General features: G+C 40.8%; 1 protein-coding gene across 1 annotated transcript in view; it reads right to left on the bottom strand.

Moving 5' to 3' along the window:
• Positions 1-15,895, bottom strand: part of MAN1A2 (mannosidase alpha class 1A member 2) — a gene marked incomplete at its 3' end in the record, with an annotated part of 137,438 nt that extends 121,543 nt beyond the window's left edge. The window contains exon 1 of the mRNA XM_079726582.1: positions 15,518-15,895. Coding sequence (XP_079582708.1) covers positions 15,518-15,822 — 305 coding nt within the window. The 5' untranslated portion in view covers positions 15,823-15,895. The remainder of the gene's footprint in view (positions 1-15,517) is intronic.
• Between the last annotated feature and the right edge of the window lie 4,381 nt (positions 15,896-20,276).

Raw genomic sequence — 20,276 nt, 5'->3', positions numbered from 1 at the left:
ATTATAAATATGCAGTCACAGACAATACATGAGAAAGATAAAAGTACATGGGAAAAAGATTACCTAAAGGCAGGGAAAGTAAGGGAATAAATCTATCTGTGGATGTGGGCAATCTCAGCTGTTAATGGGTAAATTAATATTAACAAGACTGCTGTAGATCAAAGAATACTATTATGAAATAAGATTAAAAGCAAGTCAAGGTAATTCAAGCACAGATTTATAATACTAAATGGTGATAAAAAATAAAACCTAATCTTAGACTACATATTATAGAGGCTTCATAATCTACATAAGTCTACGTTAATAATATAGAAGGAATATTCTGAGATTGTATGTTTGATACTTTAATAAGAAGAAAAATCAAAAGAAATATTAATAAATAAAAATAAACATTTCACAGCCCTAGAACACTTGTTATGAAACCCAAGAGAAATTTTGGAAAGACTATTATAGCTTTAAAGCAAATAAACTATCAATATGTTTGAACAAATTTTATTTCCTTAAAACATTTAACTTCATCCAATAAATAATGTTTACCTATTAGCATTCAACTTCTGGGGCACTGAACAGTATGTCATCTCCTGCAATTTTCAACATTTCCTGACCAACATGAAAATCAGGACATACCTTGGCATTCTGCAATTTAACCATACCATACTAATATTTTATTCATTTCTGAGAAGAATGAAAAACATACTGATTTTATAACAGTGATTTTATAATGCTGAACTAATAAAAGCAAAGTCATTATCACTTTGCTTAGGATCAAAATTATACTTTAAATAAGGGTATAAAAAATGTCATCTGATGAGCAGACCCAAAACACAGTTTCTTCCAAATTACTATTAATACTTATGAAAGATGCAGAAAATAATAAAAACTCAGACTATCAAAGAAATAAGAGCCATCACGTTGGAATCTGGAAGAATTCTTCAGTAACTTATAACCATATTTAACTCATGAAACAAAAAATATCCAAACTACTACACAACCCCAACTGTAACTTATCTCAGAGACCCAATGATAAAATGGGACAAAAACCTTTATGTAGTCAGAGCACTGTTCAACTTTCCTTTCCCCATAGTCTCTTCCCAATTCTTTCCTTATTATTTAATTAGCTAGGCTATGTCAGAGAACAACTCCTGGAGGATGGGGGAAGTAGAATGAAAAACTGTATTCTAGGTGGTAAGAGGCAGAACAAGAAGAATCTCAGTAGTTGTCCATGATGCCAATTGTACTCGGAATTGTGAAAGCTACTCTAGCACCACAGGTGAAATGACTTAAAGATATTAGAACAGAGGAAAACAGATTTGTACTCCAACTATGGAGTTGAAAAGGGTATTCACTCAATATGCAAGTAGATCCAAAAAAAATCAACAAAGACATCTACACCACAAATTACTGATAAATGTCAAGTATAAACTGATCTTACGTTATTCACATCTGAGTAAAGGGAAGTAGGAAAAATAACCACGAGCCAATTAGGGGAAATATATAACAAAGGAAAGCCCCACAGACTTAGAGGATAAAATGTGTGACCTCCCTAAAACAGGAGCAGTAAGCCCTAAGTAAAGAACAGGATGAGGGTGGGGGTGGGGGTGGGGGAGGCATGGAAGAGAAATGAAATGAGGAAAGATGATAAGAAAGCTAAAATCACACTAGTGAGATATAAAATCTCTACTCCTGCAACAGAAAGCAAAAATGAATCAAGCAAAAAATACAAATCACGACATGAAAAACTTGAGAAACTCTCACCAAAGCATGCTACAATCTGGTGTCAAGTTCAAAAGCCACATGACATTAGTGACTACCATATGTCCAGCACAGGTTTAGAGTGATTATGTCTAGTGCAATGTCACACAGCTAGTTAGTAGAACCAAGATGCAACTTTAAGTCTTTCTAACTCCAAAGCCTATGCTCTTTACGTCTGAGGAAACTATGAGAAGTTAACATACACCCGACCCTCAAGTATTCAATTCATACTTGCAAAATCCTGACTGGAGGATGAAACTTACTGGCAATTCAACTGAATATTTTAAAAACAAAACAAAACCACAAAGCCCATTTATATAATGCCAATATATAAAACAAATGTCAATTTCGAAAGTGAAAATTAATGAAATTCTTATTATAAAAGAAACATTGTTTATATTATCCTCAACTTAAAATAACACAAATGGCCATTAATACGAGACTGAACTAAGTAAACTGTAATATTTTCATATAATAGAATGCTACATGGTGATGAAAATAAACTACCACCACATACTTCAACATGATGGAATCTTAGCAAGATAATATTGAGCCCCTTCACACAAAAAAAGGCAAGACACAGTACATACATCATTTATATACTTATGTAAAAGTTTAAACAGGAAAATCTTAACTATATTGTTTAGTGATGTTTACCTAGTGGTAAAACCGTAGGGAAACACACGGTTGTAATTACCATAAAAGTCAAACACACGAATGGGGCCAGGAAATACTGAGGAGGGTTGGTTTGGGAAGTGATGATCTGGAGGCTTTTGGGGTGCTGACAATGTTTGTTTTCTCAATCTGGGAGGTGGCTGCATGAGTATTTATATACAAATACTATCTATTATAGTGTGGATTATTCTTTTATGTATTTTTGTATAATAGTTACATTTTACAAATTAGAAAGGTTTAAATAAAATGAATGTAATAAATGAAAACCTATATGTAGGCACAGAAATAGGAAAATGTAAATAACACACTGACAATATATTGTACGTATGTATTTTATATATATATGTATAAAACTATTGTGAATAAAGGGTTCCTATCAGGCCTGTTTCAGGAAAAAAAAGTAAAATTCTTATTAGATAAGTCTATTATGTACACAAATTATGAACATGATACTTTATGTGTATCACTATATATTTATAACAATATTCATGTATGCTATAAGCAATACCTATTTTGGTTACTTCAAAATCACAGATGCTAAACATGACTGTCATGAACATCAAACTACACATTTTATGTCATCATCTGGAAGATATATATTGTTTGAAAACTCTAGATTATTTATGAGCCACTTAACAGAAGGGAACATACAGGTTTTCTCATGAAAATGCTTTATCTTAAATTCATGTAGTAACAATTACATAAATTAAAGTATTAGTTAAATACAGCAGATATTTCTGGGACTTTCCTGATGGTCCAGTGGTAAAGAATCCGCCTGCCAATGCAGGGGACATGGGTTCGAGCCCTGGTTGGGGAACTAGGATCCCACATGCCATGGGGCAACTAAGCCTGTGTGCCACAACTGTTGAGTTCGCACTCCTCAACGAGACAGCCCACGTGCCACAAACTACAGAGCCCACACTCTGGAGCCTGCGTGTCACAACTAGAGAGAGAAAACCCACATGCCACAACTAGAGAGAAACCCGAGCAGACCATGAGCCATAACGAAAAGATCCCACATGCCTCAACAAAAAGATCCCGTGTGCTGCAAACTAAGACCCAACGCAGCCAAAAAAAATAAGGAAAATAAATAAATAAATAAAATATTTTTTTAATATTTCTTAGTAATCCATAATCATGTCAGCCAGAAACTGAGAGTTATCCTGGACTACCTCCTCCTCCTACCTTAGCCCCCATATTCAATCAACCACGAACTTCTGTGAAACTTAACAGTTTAACATCTCTTGAATCAACTACTTTTCTCCACTAATTTCTCTCCTCTTCCACTTTCATCACTCTGGTCTAAGCCAATATCCTCTGTGACCTAGGCTCTCCTAACTGATTTCACTACATTTCCTCCTGTTCCTCTCCAATCCACTGTTTACACTGCAACCAAAGTAATTATTTAAATTTTTTAAAAATATTAAATGATTATGACATTCCCTTGCTTTAATGAAAACTCTTCAATGACTTCCCATAGTACTTAACATAAAGATCAAAATACTTGACTAAAAACTCTCCAGGATCCCGCCTAGGGATTCCAAACTCAACAACAACCAGGTTAAACATTGATTCATTAAATTTACTTATCGGGCAACTTAATTGAGTGGCATAAAATGAAGAGTCCATGCCCCACTAAAGGGAGTAGCAGCTGCCTGGATCCAGCTGAGCGTTGCCATCTGAAAATACAGACTTGGATGTTGTTATATCCTCTCATTTTTCAAGAGAAGCCAGAAATCCAGACTTTTGTGTGAAATTTTCCTGATATGTCAATGGTGGCAACTCATTCAAACTTTCCAAACAATAAGGAGGCCAAATCTGACCTGTCATCTAGTCTCTTCACCTAGCCGCACACCACTAATCTCTACACCAGCCATACTGAATCTGAATATTTCTCAGATCCTCAATGATACTGAAACTGAGCAGGACCCCGTGGGGACCTCCAGGGCACAAAACCCTTTCTCCTTCTGGTTTCTTGTTTGTAGGAAAAAGGCTTTCCACCTCCAAGACCTTTCCTAAGTTCCACAGGGCAGATTCAGTTACTAATTAGGGGAGTGAGGGAACAGCAGAAGGAAACAATAGTGCAGTGATGGGGCAGGGGCCTGGTTCTTCCTCAGGGCTGTGCATAACAATCTCATTCATATCTCTGAGTTCTTCTACAGGAACTAGGGCCCCCATCCAGGGGCAGGGTGGTATTTTCAGGCTGAGCACAAGCATGTGGACCTCCAACTGGTTGGAACCAGAAGGCTGATGATTGAAATTCCTAGAATACCACCCTGTTACCTCACCACCGACCAATCAGAAGTAGGTCACACACCCTGCTGCTCTCCCCTGAAATTTTGCCTATAAAAACTCTTCCCGCAAAATCTTTGGGGAGTTCGGGTCTTTTGAGCATGAGTCACCATTCTCCTTGATTGGCCCTTGCAATAAACCTTTCTCCACTCCAAACTCTGACGTTTTGGTTTGTCTGGCCTCACTGTGCATCAGGCACATAACCTGGGTTCAACAACAGTACTACTTAGGGCTCTCACACATGTTGTGTCCTCTGCTTTGACCACTTTTTTTCCCACAACTCTACCTGACCTAGCAACCTCCTACTTGTAAGCTTCTCAGCAGTTGTTTCCTCAAGAAGCCTTCCCTACTCCTACTGCCTGTCCCCACGACCCCCACTCCACAGGCTAAAACACATTATGTGCTCTGATAATACTGAATACATCTTCATAACACTCATCACACCTAAAAAATAAATTTGTTTATTTAATGCCTGTCATCCCCTCCCACCCCTCCCCCAAGATGCGAAGCTCCATAGAAGTCGGACCTGATACACAGCAGACATGCAATACACATTTGTTGCTAAACAGTTTGGTTATAAAGTATTCCTTTAGACAATAAGGGTCTGGTGTACTTTTAAAATATTGATTAATTTCTACCCAACTTTTCAGGAACATGTACAATATTTTAAGGTAAGTAGACTCAGAATTAAAATATTAAGTTAAAACTATAATTAATGATAATAATAACTAATATTTATTGAGCATTTACTAAATGCTAAGAACTATGTTGAGCACTTCACGTGTACTATCTCATTCAATATAACAATCTATAAAGTGATGCCACTATCATCCAGAGGAAGCAACTTATACATAGAGTTTAAAAATTTGCTCAAAATCACACATCTGGGCTTCCCTGGTGGCACAGTGGTTGAGAGTCTGCCGGCCGATGCAGGGAACACGTGTTCGTGCCCCGGTCAGGGAAGATCCCACATGCCGCGGAGCAGCTGGGCCCATGAGCCATGGTCGCTGAGCCTGCGTGTCCGGAGCCTGTGCTCTGCAACGGGAGGGGCCACAACAGTGAGAGGCCCGCGTACCGCAAAAAAAAAAAAAAAAATCACACACCTAATCAGTGACAAACTAGGGTACGAATCCACGCAGTCTGACTCCAGAACTTAAGTACCTAACTATACTAATTAAGAAAAGCCAATTCAACAAGTATCTGTTCAATACCATAAGAAATAACGGCCATGATTTATTTTTCATTACTTCTCCGTTAAAGTAAGGTTCCTCATCCCTCTATCCTGCACTCCTCTCCACACATATAAAATTAAGATAAATCAAGTTGTATTTTCCAAATTAAGAAAGATGGTTCTTTGACCCACATCCAAAATAAGCATGATCTTAGTACCAACTATATCTGTTAAAATGCTACCTTTCCGAATTATTTTTAAATGTTAATGTTTATATATTAGTGTTTTACATTGTAGTCTTATTATTGGAATGATCTCTAATTTGAAATGTATTTCATTGATCAAATTAGAAGAATTCTTACAACTACAGACGGTGTTTTCAGATATGGTGACAATCGATATAAAAATAAACTGAGGGGGGGACCTTCAAGATGGCGGAGAAGTAAGACTTGAAGATCACCTTCCTCCCCACAAATATATCAAAAATACATCTACATGTGGAACAACTCCTACAGAACACCTACTGAACACTGGAAAAAGACCTCAGACCTCCCAAAAGGCAAGAGACTCCCCACGTACCTGGGTAGGGCAAAAGAAAAAAGGAAAAACAGAGGCAAAAGAATAGGGACTTGCACCTCTGGGAGGCAGCTGTGAAGGAGAAAAAGTTTCCACACACTAGGAGGCCCCTTCACTAGCAAAGACGGGAGGTGGGCTTGGGTGGGGGGTAGCTTCGGAGCCACGGAGGAGAGAGCAGCAACAGGGGTGCAAAGGAAAAAGCAGAGAGATTCCCGCACACAGGATCACTGCCGACCAGGACTCACCAGCCTGAGAGGCTTGTCTGCTCACCCGTCGGGGCGGGTGGGGGCTGAGTATTTGGAGGCTCGGGATTCGGAGGTCACATCCCAGGGAGAGGACTGGGGTTGGCTGCGTGAACACAGCCTGAAGGGGGCTAGTGCACCACAGCTAGCCTGGACGGAGTCCGGGAAAAAGTCTGGACCTGCCTAAGAAGCAAGAGACCATTGCTTTCGGATGCGCAAGGAGAGGGGATTCAGAGCACTGCCTAAACGAGCTCCAGAGACAGGCGTGAGCCACAACTATCAGCGCGGACTCCAGAGACGGGCATGAAATGCTAACGCAGCTGCTGCAGCCACCAAGAAGCCTGTGTACAGGCAGAGGTCACTATCCACACCTCCCCTCCCGGGAGCCTGTGCAGCCCGCCACTGCCAGGGTCCCGTGATGCAGGGACAACTTCCCCGGGAGAACACACGGCACACCTCAGGCTGTTGCAACATCACGCCAGCCTCTGGCACCGCAGGCTCGCCCCACCCTGTACCCCTCCCCGCCCCCGAGTGAGCCAGAGCCCCCTAATCAGCTGCTACTTTAACCCCATCCTGTCTGGGTGGGAACAGACGTCCTCAGGCGAACTACACGCAGAGGTGGGGCCAAATCCAAAGCTGAACCCCAGGAGCTGTGCGAACAAAGAAGAGAAAGGGAAATTTCTCCCAGCAGCCTCAGGAGCAGCGGATTAGAAAGGGAAATTTCTCCCAGCAGCCTAAGGAGCAGCGGATTAAATCTCCACAATCAACTTGATGTACCCTGCATCTGTGGAATACCTGAATAGACAACAAATCATCCCAAATTGAGAAGGTGGACTTTGGGAGCAACTGTAGACTTTGGGTTTGCTTTCGGCAACTAATTTGTTTCTGGCTTTATGTTTATGTTAGTTTAGTATTTAGAGGTTATTATCATTGGTAGATTTGTTTATTGATCTGGTTGCTCTCTTTTTCTTTCTTATATATATTTTTATCCTTTTTCTCTTTTTGTGAGTGTGTATGTGTATGCTTCTTCGTGTGATTTTGTCTGTATAGCTTTGCTTTTACCATGTGTTCTAGGATTCTCTCCTTTATTTTTTTTTCTTTTTTTAGTACAGTTTTTAGTGCTTGTTATCATTGGTGGTTTTATTTTTTGCTATGATTGCTCTCTTCTTTTTTTATTACTGTTTTATTTTTAACAATATTTTTTACTTTTTATTTTAATAGATTTATCTTATTAATTTTTTTTTATTTAATTTTTTTTCCTCCTCTTTCTTCTGAGCTGTGTGGCTGACAGGGTCTTGGTGCTCCGGCCAGGTGTCGGGCCTGAGCCTCTGAGGTGGGAGACCCAAGTTCAGGACACTAGTCGACCAGAGACCTCCCAGCCCCACTGAGTATCAAATGGCAAAAGCTCTACCAGAGATCTATATCTCAATGCTGACACAGCTCTACTCAACGACCAGCAAGCTACAGTGCTGGACCCCCTATGCCAAACAATTAGCAAGACAGGAACACAACCCCACCCATTAGCACAGATGCTGCCTAAAATTGTAATAAGTTCACAGACACTCCAAAACACACCACTGGACGTGGTCCTGCCCACCACAAAGACAAGATACAGCCTCATCCACCAGAACACAGGCACCAGTCCCCTCCACCAGGAAGCCTACACAAGCCACTGAACCAACCTTACCCACTGGGGGCAGACAGCAAAAACAACGGGAACTCCGAACCTGCTGACTGAAAAAGGAGACCCCAAACACAGTAAGTTAAGCAAAATGAAAAGACACAGAAATATGCAGCAGATGAAAAGAGCAAGGTAAAAACCCACCAGGCCAAACAAATGAAGAAGAAATAGGCAGTCTACCTGAAAAAGAATTCAGAGTAATGATAGTAAAGATGATCCAAAATCTTGGAAATAGAATGGAGAAAATACAAGAAACGTTTAACTAGGACGTAGAAGAACTAAAGAGCAAACAAACAATGATGAACAACACCATAAATGAAACTAAAAATTCTCTAGAACAAATCAATTGAGAATAACTGAGGCAGAAGAAAGGATAAGTGATCTGGAAGGTAAAATAGTGTAAATAACTACCGCAGAGCAGAATGAAGAAAAAAGAATGAAAAGAACTAAGGACAGTCTCAGAGACCTCTGGGACAACATTACACACACCAACATACGAATTATAGGGTCCCAGCAAAAGAAGATAAAAAGAAAAGAACTGAGAAAATATTTGAAGAGACTGTAGTTGAAAACGTCCCTAAAATGGGAAAGGAAAGAGTCAATCAGGTCCAGGAAGCACGGAGAGTCCCATACAGGATAAATCCAAGGAGAAACACGTCAAGACACATATTAATCAAACTATCAAAAACTAAATTCAAAGAACAAATATTAAAAGCAGCAAGGGAAAAGCAACAAATAACATACAAGGGAATCCCCATAAAGTTAACAGCTGATCTTTCAGCAGAAACTCTGCAAGCCAGAAGCGAGGGGCAGGACATATTTAAAGGGCTGAAAGGGAAAAACCTACAACCAAGATTACTCTACCCAGCAAGGATCTCATTCAGATTTGATGGAGAAATTAAAACCTTTACAGACAAGCAAAAGCTAAGAGAATTCAGCACCACTAAACCAGGTTTACAACAAATGCTCAAGGAACTTCTCTAGGCAGGAAACACAAGAGGAGGAAAAGACCTACAATAACAAATGCAAACCAATTAAGAAAATGGTAATAGGAACATACATATTGATAACTACCTTAAATGTAAATGGATTAAATGCTCCCACCAAAATACACAGACTGGCTGAATGGATACAAAAACAAGATCCATATATATGCTGTGTACAAGAGAGCTACTTCAGGCCTAGGGGCACATGCAGACTGAAAGTGAGGGGATGGAAAAAGATATTCCATGCAAATGCAAATCAAAAGAAAGCTGGAGTAGCAATTCTCATATCAGACAAAATAGACTTTAAAATAAAAACAATTACAAGAGACAAAAAACAACACTACAAAATGATCAAGGGATCAATCCAAGAAGAAGATATAACAATTGTAAATATTGATGCACTCAACGTAGGAGCACCTCAATACATAAGGCAAATGCTAACAGCCATAAAAGGGGAAATCGACAGTAACACAATCACAGTAGGGGACTTTAACACCCCACTTTCACCAATGGGCAGATCATCCAAAATGAAAATAAATAAGGAAACACGAGCTTTAAATGATACATTAAACAAAATGGACTTAATTGATATTTATAAGACATTCCAGCCAAAAACAACAGAATACACTTTCTTCTTCAGGGCTCATGGAACATTCCCCAGGATAGATCATACCCTGGGTCACAAATCAAGCCTTGGTAAATTTAAGAAAATTGAAATCGTATCAAGTATCTTTTCCGACCACAGTCCTATGACACTAGATATCAATTACAAGAAAAAAATCTGTAAAAAATACAAACACAGGGAGGTTAAACAATACACTAATAAATAACCAAGAGATCACCAAAGAAATCTAAGAGGAATTCAAAAAATATCTAGAAACAAATGACAATGAAAACACGATGACCCAAAACCTATGGCATGCAGCAAAAGCAGTTCTAAGAGGGAAGTTTATAGCAATACAATCTTACCTCAAGAAACAAGAAACATCTCAAATAACCTAACGTTACACCTAAAGCAATTAGAGAAAGAAGAACAAAAAAATCTCAAAGTTAGCAGAAGGAAAGAAATCATAAAGATCAGATCAGAAATAAATGAAAAAGAAATGAAGGAAATGACAGCAAAGATGAATAAAACTAAAAGCTGGTTCTCTGAGAAGATAAACAAAATTGATAAACCATTTGCCAGAATCATCAAGAAAAAAAGTGAGAAGACTCAAATCGATAGAATTAGAAATGAAAAAGGAGAAGTAACAACTGACACCGCAGAAATACAAAGGATCATGAGAGATTACTGCAAGTAACTATACACCAATAAAATGGACAACCTGGAAGAAATGGACAAGTTCTTAGAAAAGCACAACCTTCTGGGACTGAACCAGGAAGAAACAGAATATATAAACAGACCAATTGCAAGCACTGCAACTGAAACTGTGATTAACAATCTTCCAACGAACAAAAGCCCAGGACCAGATGGATTCATAGGCAAACTCTATCAAACATTTAGAGAAGAGCTAACACCCATCCTTCTCAAACTCTTCCAAAATACAGCAGAGGGAGGAACACTCCCAAACTCATTCTACGAGGCCACCATCATCCTGAGATCAAAACCAGACAAAGATGTCACAAAAAAAGAAAAAACTACAGGCCAATATCACTGATGAACAAATGCAAAAATCCTCAACAAAATACTAGCAAACAGAATACAACAGCACATTAAAAAGACCATACACCATGATCAAGTAGGGTGTATCCCAGGAATGCAAGGATTCTTCAGTATATACAAAACAATCGGTGTGATAAACTATATTAACAAACTGAAGGAGAAAAACCGTATGATGATCTCAATAAATGCAGAAAAACCTTCTGACAAAATTCAACACTCACTTATGATAAAAACCCTCCAGAAAGTAAGCATAGAGGGAACTTACCTCAACATAATAAAGGCCATATATGACAAACCCACAGCCAACATCATTCTCAATGGTGAAAAACTGAAACCATTTCCACTAAGATCAGGAACAAGACAAGGTTGCCCACGCTCACCACTATTATTCAACACAGTCTTGGAAGTTTTAGCCAAAGCAATTAGAGAAGAAAAACATATAAAAAGAATCCAAATTGGAAAAGAAGAAGTAAAACTGTTTGCAGATGACATGATACTAGACAGAGAGAATCCTAAAGATGCTACCAGAAAACTACTAGAGCTAATCAATGAATTTGGTAATGTAGCAGGATAAAAAATTAATGCACAGAAATCTCTTGCATTCCTATACACTAATGATGAAAAATCTGAAAGAGAAATTAAGGAAATACTCCCATTTACCACTGCAACAAAAAGAATAAAATACCTAGGAATAAACCTACCTAAGGAGACAAAAGACTTGTATGCAGAAAACTATAAGACACTGATGAAAGAAATTAAAGATGATACAAACAGATGGAGAAATATACCATGTTCTTGGATTGGAAGAATCAACATTGTGAAAATGACTATACTACCCAAAGCAATCTACACATGCAATGCAATCCCTATCAAACTACCAATGGCATTTTTCACAGAAGTAGAACAAAAAAATTTCACAATTTGTATAGAAACACAAAAGACCCCGAACAGCCAAAGCCATCTTGAGAAAGTAAAACGGAGCTGGTGGAATCAGGCTCCCTGACTTCAAACTGTACTACAAAGCTACAGTAATCAAGACAGTATGGTCCTGGCACAAAAACAGAAATATAGATCAATGAAACAGGATAGAAAGCCCAGAGATAAACCCACGCGCCTGTGGTCACCTTATCTTTGATAAAGGAGGCAAGAATATACAATGGAGAAAAGACAGTCTCTTCAGTAAGTGGTGCTGGGAAAACTGGACAGCTACATGTGAAAGAATGAAGTTAGAACACTCCCTAACACCATGCATAAAAATAAACTCAAAATGGATTAATGACCTAAATGTAAGGCCATACACTATAAAACAGAGGAAAACATAGGAAGAACACTCTTTGACATAAATCACAGCAAGATCCTTTTTGACCCACCTCCTGGAGAAACGGAAATAAAAACAAAAATAAACAAATGGGACCTAATGAAACTTCAAAGCGTTCGCAAAGCAAAGGAAACCATAAACAAGACGAAAAGACAACCTCAGAATGGGAGAAAATATTTGCAAACGAAGCAACTGACAAAGGATTCATCTCCAAAATATACAAGCAGTTCATGCAGCTCAACATTAAAAAAACGAACAACCCAATCCAAAAATGGCAGAAGACCTAAATAGACATTTCTCCAAAGAAGATATACAGATTGCTAACAAAAACATGAAAGGATGTTCAACATCACTAATCATGAGAGAAATGCAAATCAAAACTACAATGAGGTATCACCTCACACCGGTCAGAATGGCCATCATCAAAAAATCTACAAACAGTAAATGCTAGAAAGGGTGTGGAGAAAAGAGAACCCTCTTGCACTGTTGGTGGGAATGTAAATTGATGCAGCCACTATGGAGAACAGTATGGAGGTTCCTTAAAAAACTAAAAATAGAACTACCATACGACCCAGCAATCCCACTACCAGGCATATACCCTGAGAAAACCATAATTCAAAAAGTCATGTACCGCAGTGTTCATTGCAGCTCTATTTACAATAGCCAGGACATGGAAGCAACCTAAGTGTCCATCGACTGATGAATGGATAAAGAAGATGTGGCACATATGTACAATGGAATATTACTCAGCCATAAAAAGAAACGAAGCTGAGTTATTTGTACTGAGATGGATGGACCTAGAGACTGTCGTACAGCGTGAAGTGAATCAGAAAAAGAAAAACAAATACCGTATGCTAACACATATATATGGCATCTAAAAAAAAAAAAATGGTTCTGAAGAACCTAAGAGCTGGACAGGAATAAAGACGCAGACATAAGAGAATGGACTAGAGGACACAGGAGGGGGAAGAGTAAGCTGGGACGAAGTGAGAGAGTGGCATGGACATATATATACTACCAAATGTAAAACAAATAGCTAGTGGGAAGCAGCTGCATAGCACAGGGAGATCAGCTTGGTGCTTCATGTCCACCCAGAGGGGTGGGATAGGCAGGGAGGGACGGAGACGCAAGAGGGAGGAGATATGGGGTTCTACGTATATGTATAGCTGATTCACTTTGTTATACAGCAGAAACTAACACACCATTGTAAAACAATTATACTCCAATGAAGATGTTAAAAAAAAAAATAAACTGACATAACCACGTAAAATATACACAAAGTTAATACAGGGATCCCTCAATACCTGAACTCTATCTGAATTCTTGCCTTCCACAACTCAGGAACCAAATAGATTTGAGTAAGTTCTCACATGTACCACTTGTTATCCAGACTCTTACTACCCAACACCCAGAATTTGGCTCACTCACCATCCCTTGTTAAGAGAACTCAATAACCAATCTCTCACTCCAAACTCAGCGATCCAACAGTCTTGTACAGCGAAACAGAAGCGTATGTATTCAAGGGCTATATAAATTTTAGAATTCTTGTTTTAAGAGATTTAAGCAGATTTTTTTAAATGTGAAAAAAATTGACATATCTGTATTTTCATTCAAATTTGAAATTTAAATTCCAGTTCACGAATAATTTTTCTATGTGAATGCTTTTAAACTAGAAAATGCCATATTTTTTAACCTTTAGACCACACAAAATATAAAGTAAATTGTTAAATATATGACAGACAACTTATAAGAGTTAAATAAAGTTAATTCATGGCTTCAAAGAGCTCTGAAGTCAGTCTTAACATCTTTTTTTTAAAAAATACTTATTATTATAAATAACATGGGAAATAAGGTTTTCAAGGAAAACAGTACTTTCAGTGTTACTTTTTCAGCAACGTTATTTCACAGATTATATCAGATTTTTCTTGAAGTCACAAAGAGCAAAGGGGAAAATAAAAGAAACAAATGAAAAGAGTACAGAAGTTGAAAATGATGGCAAAATTTTCAAATTAATTTGGTTACAGACGAATGATATGAAACAATTTTAGAAGTAATTACTCCATAAGGTTCAGCCCAAAGTCACAGAAACAGCAAGCAAAGAACAAATTAACTCGACTGAGAAAAAGGAAAAACCAGCTCTCATTACAACAGTGCATTTTTCTAAAGTATTTAACTTAGGATAACATTTGAACACAAGCTTTTTCAAAAACCTCGTGCATGATGAAAAGTTAAAACATCAGTTGAGAACAGAACTGAGACATATGATTTTTTTGCATGCTCAAAAGTTATTTTAAAAAATAGAGAAAAAAGGGGAAAGGTTTAGCAGGTTAAAGAAAAAACTGTAGGTTTGAAGAAAGCAAACTACTTTCCCAGGTTCTTTTGATACAAATTACATAAATGATTTAAAGAGACTGTAACTAGAGCTCCCATTTTATCCTAATTTGCCCATATTCTCCCAAGAGCTCACTTCGGATTTACTGATTTTAAAGAATGTGAACCCTTTAATCAAGCAAATTCTAAGAGTTATTCGATACGCTCCATCTTTCACGTTTAGGAAAAAAAACAGCAAAATTAAATGTTAAAACATAACCAAACCTTGTCTACAAGAGTCACAAAGTGAGTGACTTAAGATTCAGTGATCTCTTTAACTTAACTGATTCCACACAGAGCACCAAAACACATCTATTGTGCCTGTATTTGTCTTCCTAAAAAGCTAAGATTCCCTACTAAGCTTTAACTACCAGCCAGAGATGAGAGCCCTTTGGGAGAGAACAAACCCAGAGAAGATGTCAGGATTCCATGGATCTATTTCACAGGGTGGCACAATGATTGAATGCAACACATTCTTAATAAATGAAGGCGCGGCATATGTCACTATTTCTTCAGGTTAAGTCTTCATACCTCCATTCCCAATTGTTCACATGAGACACAACACCCCTGAGCACAAACATTCCTCCTACATAAAAGGAAGGAACTGGACTTTGGATGGGGCTCTAGGTGTCCTTCCAGTTTATGATTCTATTTAACTAGTTGTGAAAAAATACAACTCTCACGACTCAAAGAAAGTTACATTTTACCGCCAAAAAAATGACAGGTTTGATGCAATAAACCATACCTTGCTCTGCCAAATGTTAATATCAGAACTTCTGAAATAAACAAACCTGTGTCTATGTTCATCTGGTCCATGGATCAGGAAGACTCCAGGGTTTTTAGCCCCTTTGCCGGCATCTACATGAGGAATTAACACATCTTCCAAACCCAGATCAAAACGTTTGTGTTTTGAAGAGTCTGGAAGGAAGAAGAATGCCCCAAAACACAGGGTGATGAAGGCACTTAGAATAAGGAGGAGGATAAACTTCTCAGAAAGTCTCAAGGTAGCCCTGTGATGCGGGAAGGAAGGCGGCCCCAGGTTCAGAGGTGGTATCCTTCGTCCAGAGAGGGGTAGCAGCGCTGGGGTAGTCATCATTTACGCTCTTGGGCAGAATATTTTATAAAGTTCTCATCTTACATCAAATGTACGATACATTGAACAGTCTTCAGAATCCTGGCAAAAATGGGGACACTCAATTTTCCTCCTCTTAAAAGACTGCTGTGCGTTTCAATAGGGCACCTCTTTCACGCTCATCCAATTACATGCAGAAACGAGTGTGGCCCCCAAACGATCACTAGTTTAAGTCCTGTGATACTTTCTTTGCCATCTGGCTCTCAGTACTTCACCGGGTGATTACAAGTCTCCTCTTCATTCCTAAGGGTAGATCAGACAAGCAACACCACACAGAGGATGCAAGGTGGGTTCTTCCATTCCTGAACCTCCGGGAGATGTTCCAACGTGGTTTCCCGCCCCCAAAAGGGAGCCTAACGTGATCCAAGGAGCTGTAGAAGGTTCACTTGAGCTCCTCCGATGCTTCGATTGCAGAATCTCTGAGCCTCAGTGGTGGAAAAACAAGGGGCTCCTCGGAAGTCAGTCAACCGGGAGGAGGGTCACCCGCCTCGCCGGGAAGCCGAAGCAACGGCGCTGGGCGAAAAGCAGGAAGGAGGGCTCGGATGCCCGCGCCTCCCGACGCTGTCCCCGGGCTCCGGGGGCCGGCGACAGCTCCGACGCTGCTCCCTCGACGGCTGGCGCGAAGGGCATCCGCGTCCCAAATACCGGCGCCCTCCCAGCCGCGGCCGCCGCGGCCGCTGTTGCTACCGCTCGGGTCTGTCAGGGAGCGGAACTTCCTCCTCGGCGGCCACTGAGAAGCCCCGGCGTGTGCGGGGGGAGGGGAGGCGCGGTGGCCGCCCCCGCTCGGCGGCTCCTCCTCCTCCTCTCGGCAGCGGGTTAAGTTAACCCCGGCGCCGGCTCCCGGAGCGAGGCTGCCTCTGACCCCGCCGTGCCCGGCCGCGGCGACCGAGCCCCCGCGGCCCCGCGGCGTGGGAAGAAGCAAAGCCGCGGCCCCCCTGTCCGAGAACCCGGGGCAAGCGCCTGCTCATTCCTCGCTCAGCCCGGGGGCGGCGGCCGCCCCGGGCTCGCGAGAGCAGTAGCGCCTCGGGCGGGCAGAGGTCAGCTGCGTCTCCTTCCTCCCTGGCCGCCGTGGCGGCCTCCGCCGCGCAACCTCCGGTCGCTCGCAGCCGCTCGCTCTGGTGGTGGCGGCGACGGCTGCGGGAGAGGCAGCGCGTCCACGCGGTGGGGGGCTGCGGCCTGGTCCTCGTCCCGTGGCTCCCTAGTCCGGGAGGGCGCGAAGCAGCCGACTGCCGACACCCGTTGGGCACACTCCTGAGGGGAGCGGGCGTGCGGGAGTGGGGCGGATGGCTCGGGCCTGCCTCCGGCCCCGACTCGCGAGTGGGCGTCCCCGGGCAGCGGAGTGTGAGGTGCGCGCGCACGCTCCCGGCCCCGCCGCCGCCGCCGCCGCCCCCGCCCCTTCCCCGCCCCACCCGGCCCGGCCCGCGCTCCGGCCTGGCGCTGCTGCTGCGGGCTCCAGCGCTCGCCCTCCCGCCCGTCGGCTGCGCGCCCCCCGGAAGCGTCCTGCAGCCGGCGTCTGCGCACGTGATGGGAGAAGGTCGACCGTCCGCGCTTCACTGATAACTTCACCGGTGCCAGGCTTCGGCATCGTCAGTTCGTGGGATTGACCCGGCGTTTGGGAGGTTGGGGGCGGGGAGGGCGGGGAGGGCGGGGAGGCTCATGTCCCGAAGGCTTCGCTGCAATCCAAGGGTTACTAGGACTAAAGGGATCTGACCGCCAAGGTTAACGTTTAATATTGCTTTGTGGAGATCGTGTCTTCAACTATGGACCATTGGTCCCTAGGGCTCAACGACTGAGTCTCCAACTTCTTCCTTACAGCCCATGTGCACGTCGTTGGGCACCCGAAGCTCGAGTCATCTCTACTGAGCACCAACCGTGTGCCAGGCTCTGTGTTAAGAATAAAATGGCGACCTTCAGGTTAGGTTTCCTGACTGAGGTGTCTCTGACAGCAGCCCATATGACCCTACAGGACAACAGCTTCCTCGTGGTTCAGTTTCTGGAAGACGTTCTCCCATCATCACACTCCTCACCACCACCCCTCCCATAAAAGAGATAATAAGTATGAACGAGAAGGTGCTAAAATCCAAAAAGACAACAATGTTGTTTAAATTCAGGCTTAAAAGCACCCTGAGTTGATTCTGTTACCCATAATCTTAAGAACCATGTTGTGATTAAGTCCAAAAAATTTCTGTGTAATACACAAATATTCTCACTTGTTTGATACTAAGATGTCAGTGCCTCTACATATCCTTAGTGATGACTGGGAATTGGAGAGCAGTCCCTTCAGCGGCAGGGACAAAAGGTCAGCCTTAGTTAAAAATCAAGCAAAAATCCTCATCTTCACTAGCACAATTCGAAGTACAATTCCAGTCTGCTGTATTTCCAGAAGGTCTGCATATCTCACTATCTACCATACGCCAAAGAAGTCATTGTCATTGATTCACCAAATAAAGACATAAAAATGTTAAGTGCCACCTCTCACCCAGTCAGGCTGGCAGCCCAATCCAAAATGAAATTTTTGTTGGACACTTGTGAAAAGTAGGTATAAGAAATTCCCTGCCTTCCCAATGTGTCTTTATAAAGTGTGCCAATTTTATGAATAAGTTTCTAATGGTGAGCCTCTCTGTAAGCCAAAGGAAGAGAAACACTTGGGTTTCCAATTACTGAGGTCATTAATTTCCATGGAAAGATCAGGGGAAATAAATATTGACCTCTGAATGAAATAGCAAGTTACATAAGCCTTGAAAGGTAAATATTATCTAGGTTGACACCAAATTGTTAACCACAGAAATATCGATCATGAAACCTGCCTTAACCTAGCTGACAAGCATGACTTAAGCAGGCTCAACCTCATAACCAGTGGAGAAGACTTATCTGTGTCTTTCCCTCTTTCTTGCCCTTGCCTGTTTTGCAAAATTCATTTTTCCTTCAGGAGAGTAAAAATATTATTTAAATTAGAGGTTATTGCAGATGTCCAAATGCAGTCTGCAATTCTAAGGCCCTTGATGATGCTATCAATTATTATAATCCTACACCAGCATCAAAAAGTATGTGTGTGTGTGTGTATTCTCTTCTAGAGACTAGGTCCCTCTCGAATGAGTTTTAAAAGAATTAGTATTGTTTTGTGGGTTTTTAAAAGCAAGTTGAAAATGTCTTCATAAATTATGATTACAAGTACATAAAATGCACATAAAAAATTAAAAAGGAATATTTGAAAAAGATTATAGCTGTTGTGTTAAGATGTTGGTATTATATATAGTTTTTCCCCATGTGTTCTGTTTGTGTTACTTTTATAATTAAATAAATAATTTTTAAATAAAGTGGTACTTGAGAAAGTTAAGGTCAGATTTCAAATAGGTGGACTCAGTTGTATCAAGATGAACACGTCTGAAGGCAATCAACAGAAATCAGAACGTACATGAAATATACATATATTTTTTTTCATGTATACGTGTAACAGGGACGTATCTCATTCTAGACAGTACAAAGAGAGTATTTCATTTTCAAGGAGTAGCTGTGCTTTGATCAATGGTATAGACAAGATTACAGATAAAGTGGTAATTTCCCTTTTATAAATCCATGTAAATTAATATTTTAGGAAATAGGAATTGTTCAATTCCTAACAAAACAAAATGTACCCCGACATACTTCAGATTTATAGGACCATTACTGGGATACACTTATGTATTACAATGAAAAAGTTATTTGTATTTGTTCAATCATAGGTTAACTTTTCTATTATCGAAACAATTTAACACCTATTACACACACACACACACACCATCTAGCTCTGTTTTAAGTGAAACTGAAGTCATATGCTAGAGAAAAAAAATACAGCTGGTATGCAAAAAGAGGCTTTTGATTTACTTACATGACTTGTTCCTTCTTAGTTTCAACTGGTTCCCAAAGTATCCCAAAGACAGGACCACTAAATGTGTAGAAAAATAACCAAGCTTTGGCCCTCCTCTTTCCACTCTTGCATTCTTCTATAAAGCTTTTTTCCTAAAGGTCAGGGATAACCTAAGTTCAATGTTATGAAACTCTCACTTTAGCTCCATGGTAAGTCCGGAGAGCCAAAAATCTTCACGTGTCTCTCTGAGCCAAAGTATTTGAGGCTCATTTGCTTATAAAAGACACATTTGTTGAAGGGCCGCTGTGTGATACAGCCTCTACTAGGTGCTAGAGGTTTGGAGAAGTCAGAATCCCTATCTTAGTGAATTCAAAGTCTTGTGTGGGATGGCAAATGAGCACTGACAATTACGTGACAGGGAAGAGTGCTGTTAGACTAAAGCCCCAGGGGCTCATGGGTTCACTGAAAGGGCACCAGAGTGAGGGGAGGGAGATTGGGCATGTGTCAAGGAAGGTTCCTAGATCAAGTGCCACCCGAGCTGAGCCTTTAATTAACCAGCAGGGAAGAAGGG

The sequence above is a fragment of the Hyperoodon ampullatus genome (assembly GCF_949752795.1).
Source record: "Hyperoodon ampullatus genome assembly, chromosome: 2".
Classification (NCBI taxonomy): Eukaryota; Metazoa; Chordata; class Mammalia; order Artiodactyla; family Ziphiidae; genus Hyperoodon; species Hyperoodon ampullatus.
This window is presented reverse-complemented; position numbering and strand designations above follow the sequence as displayed.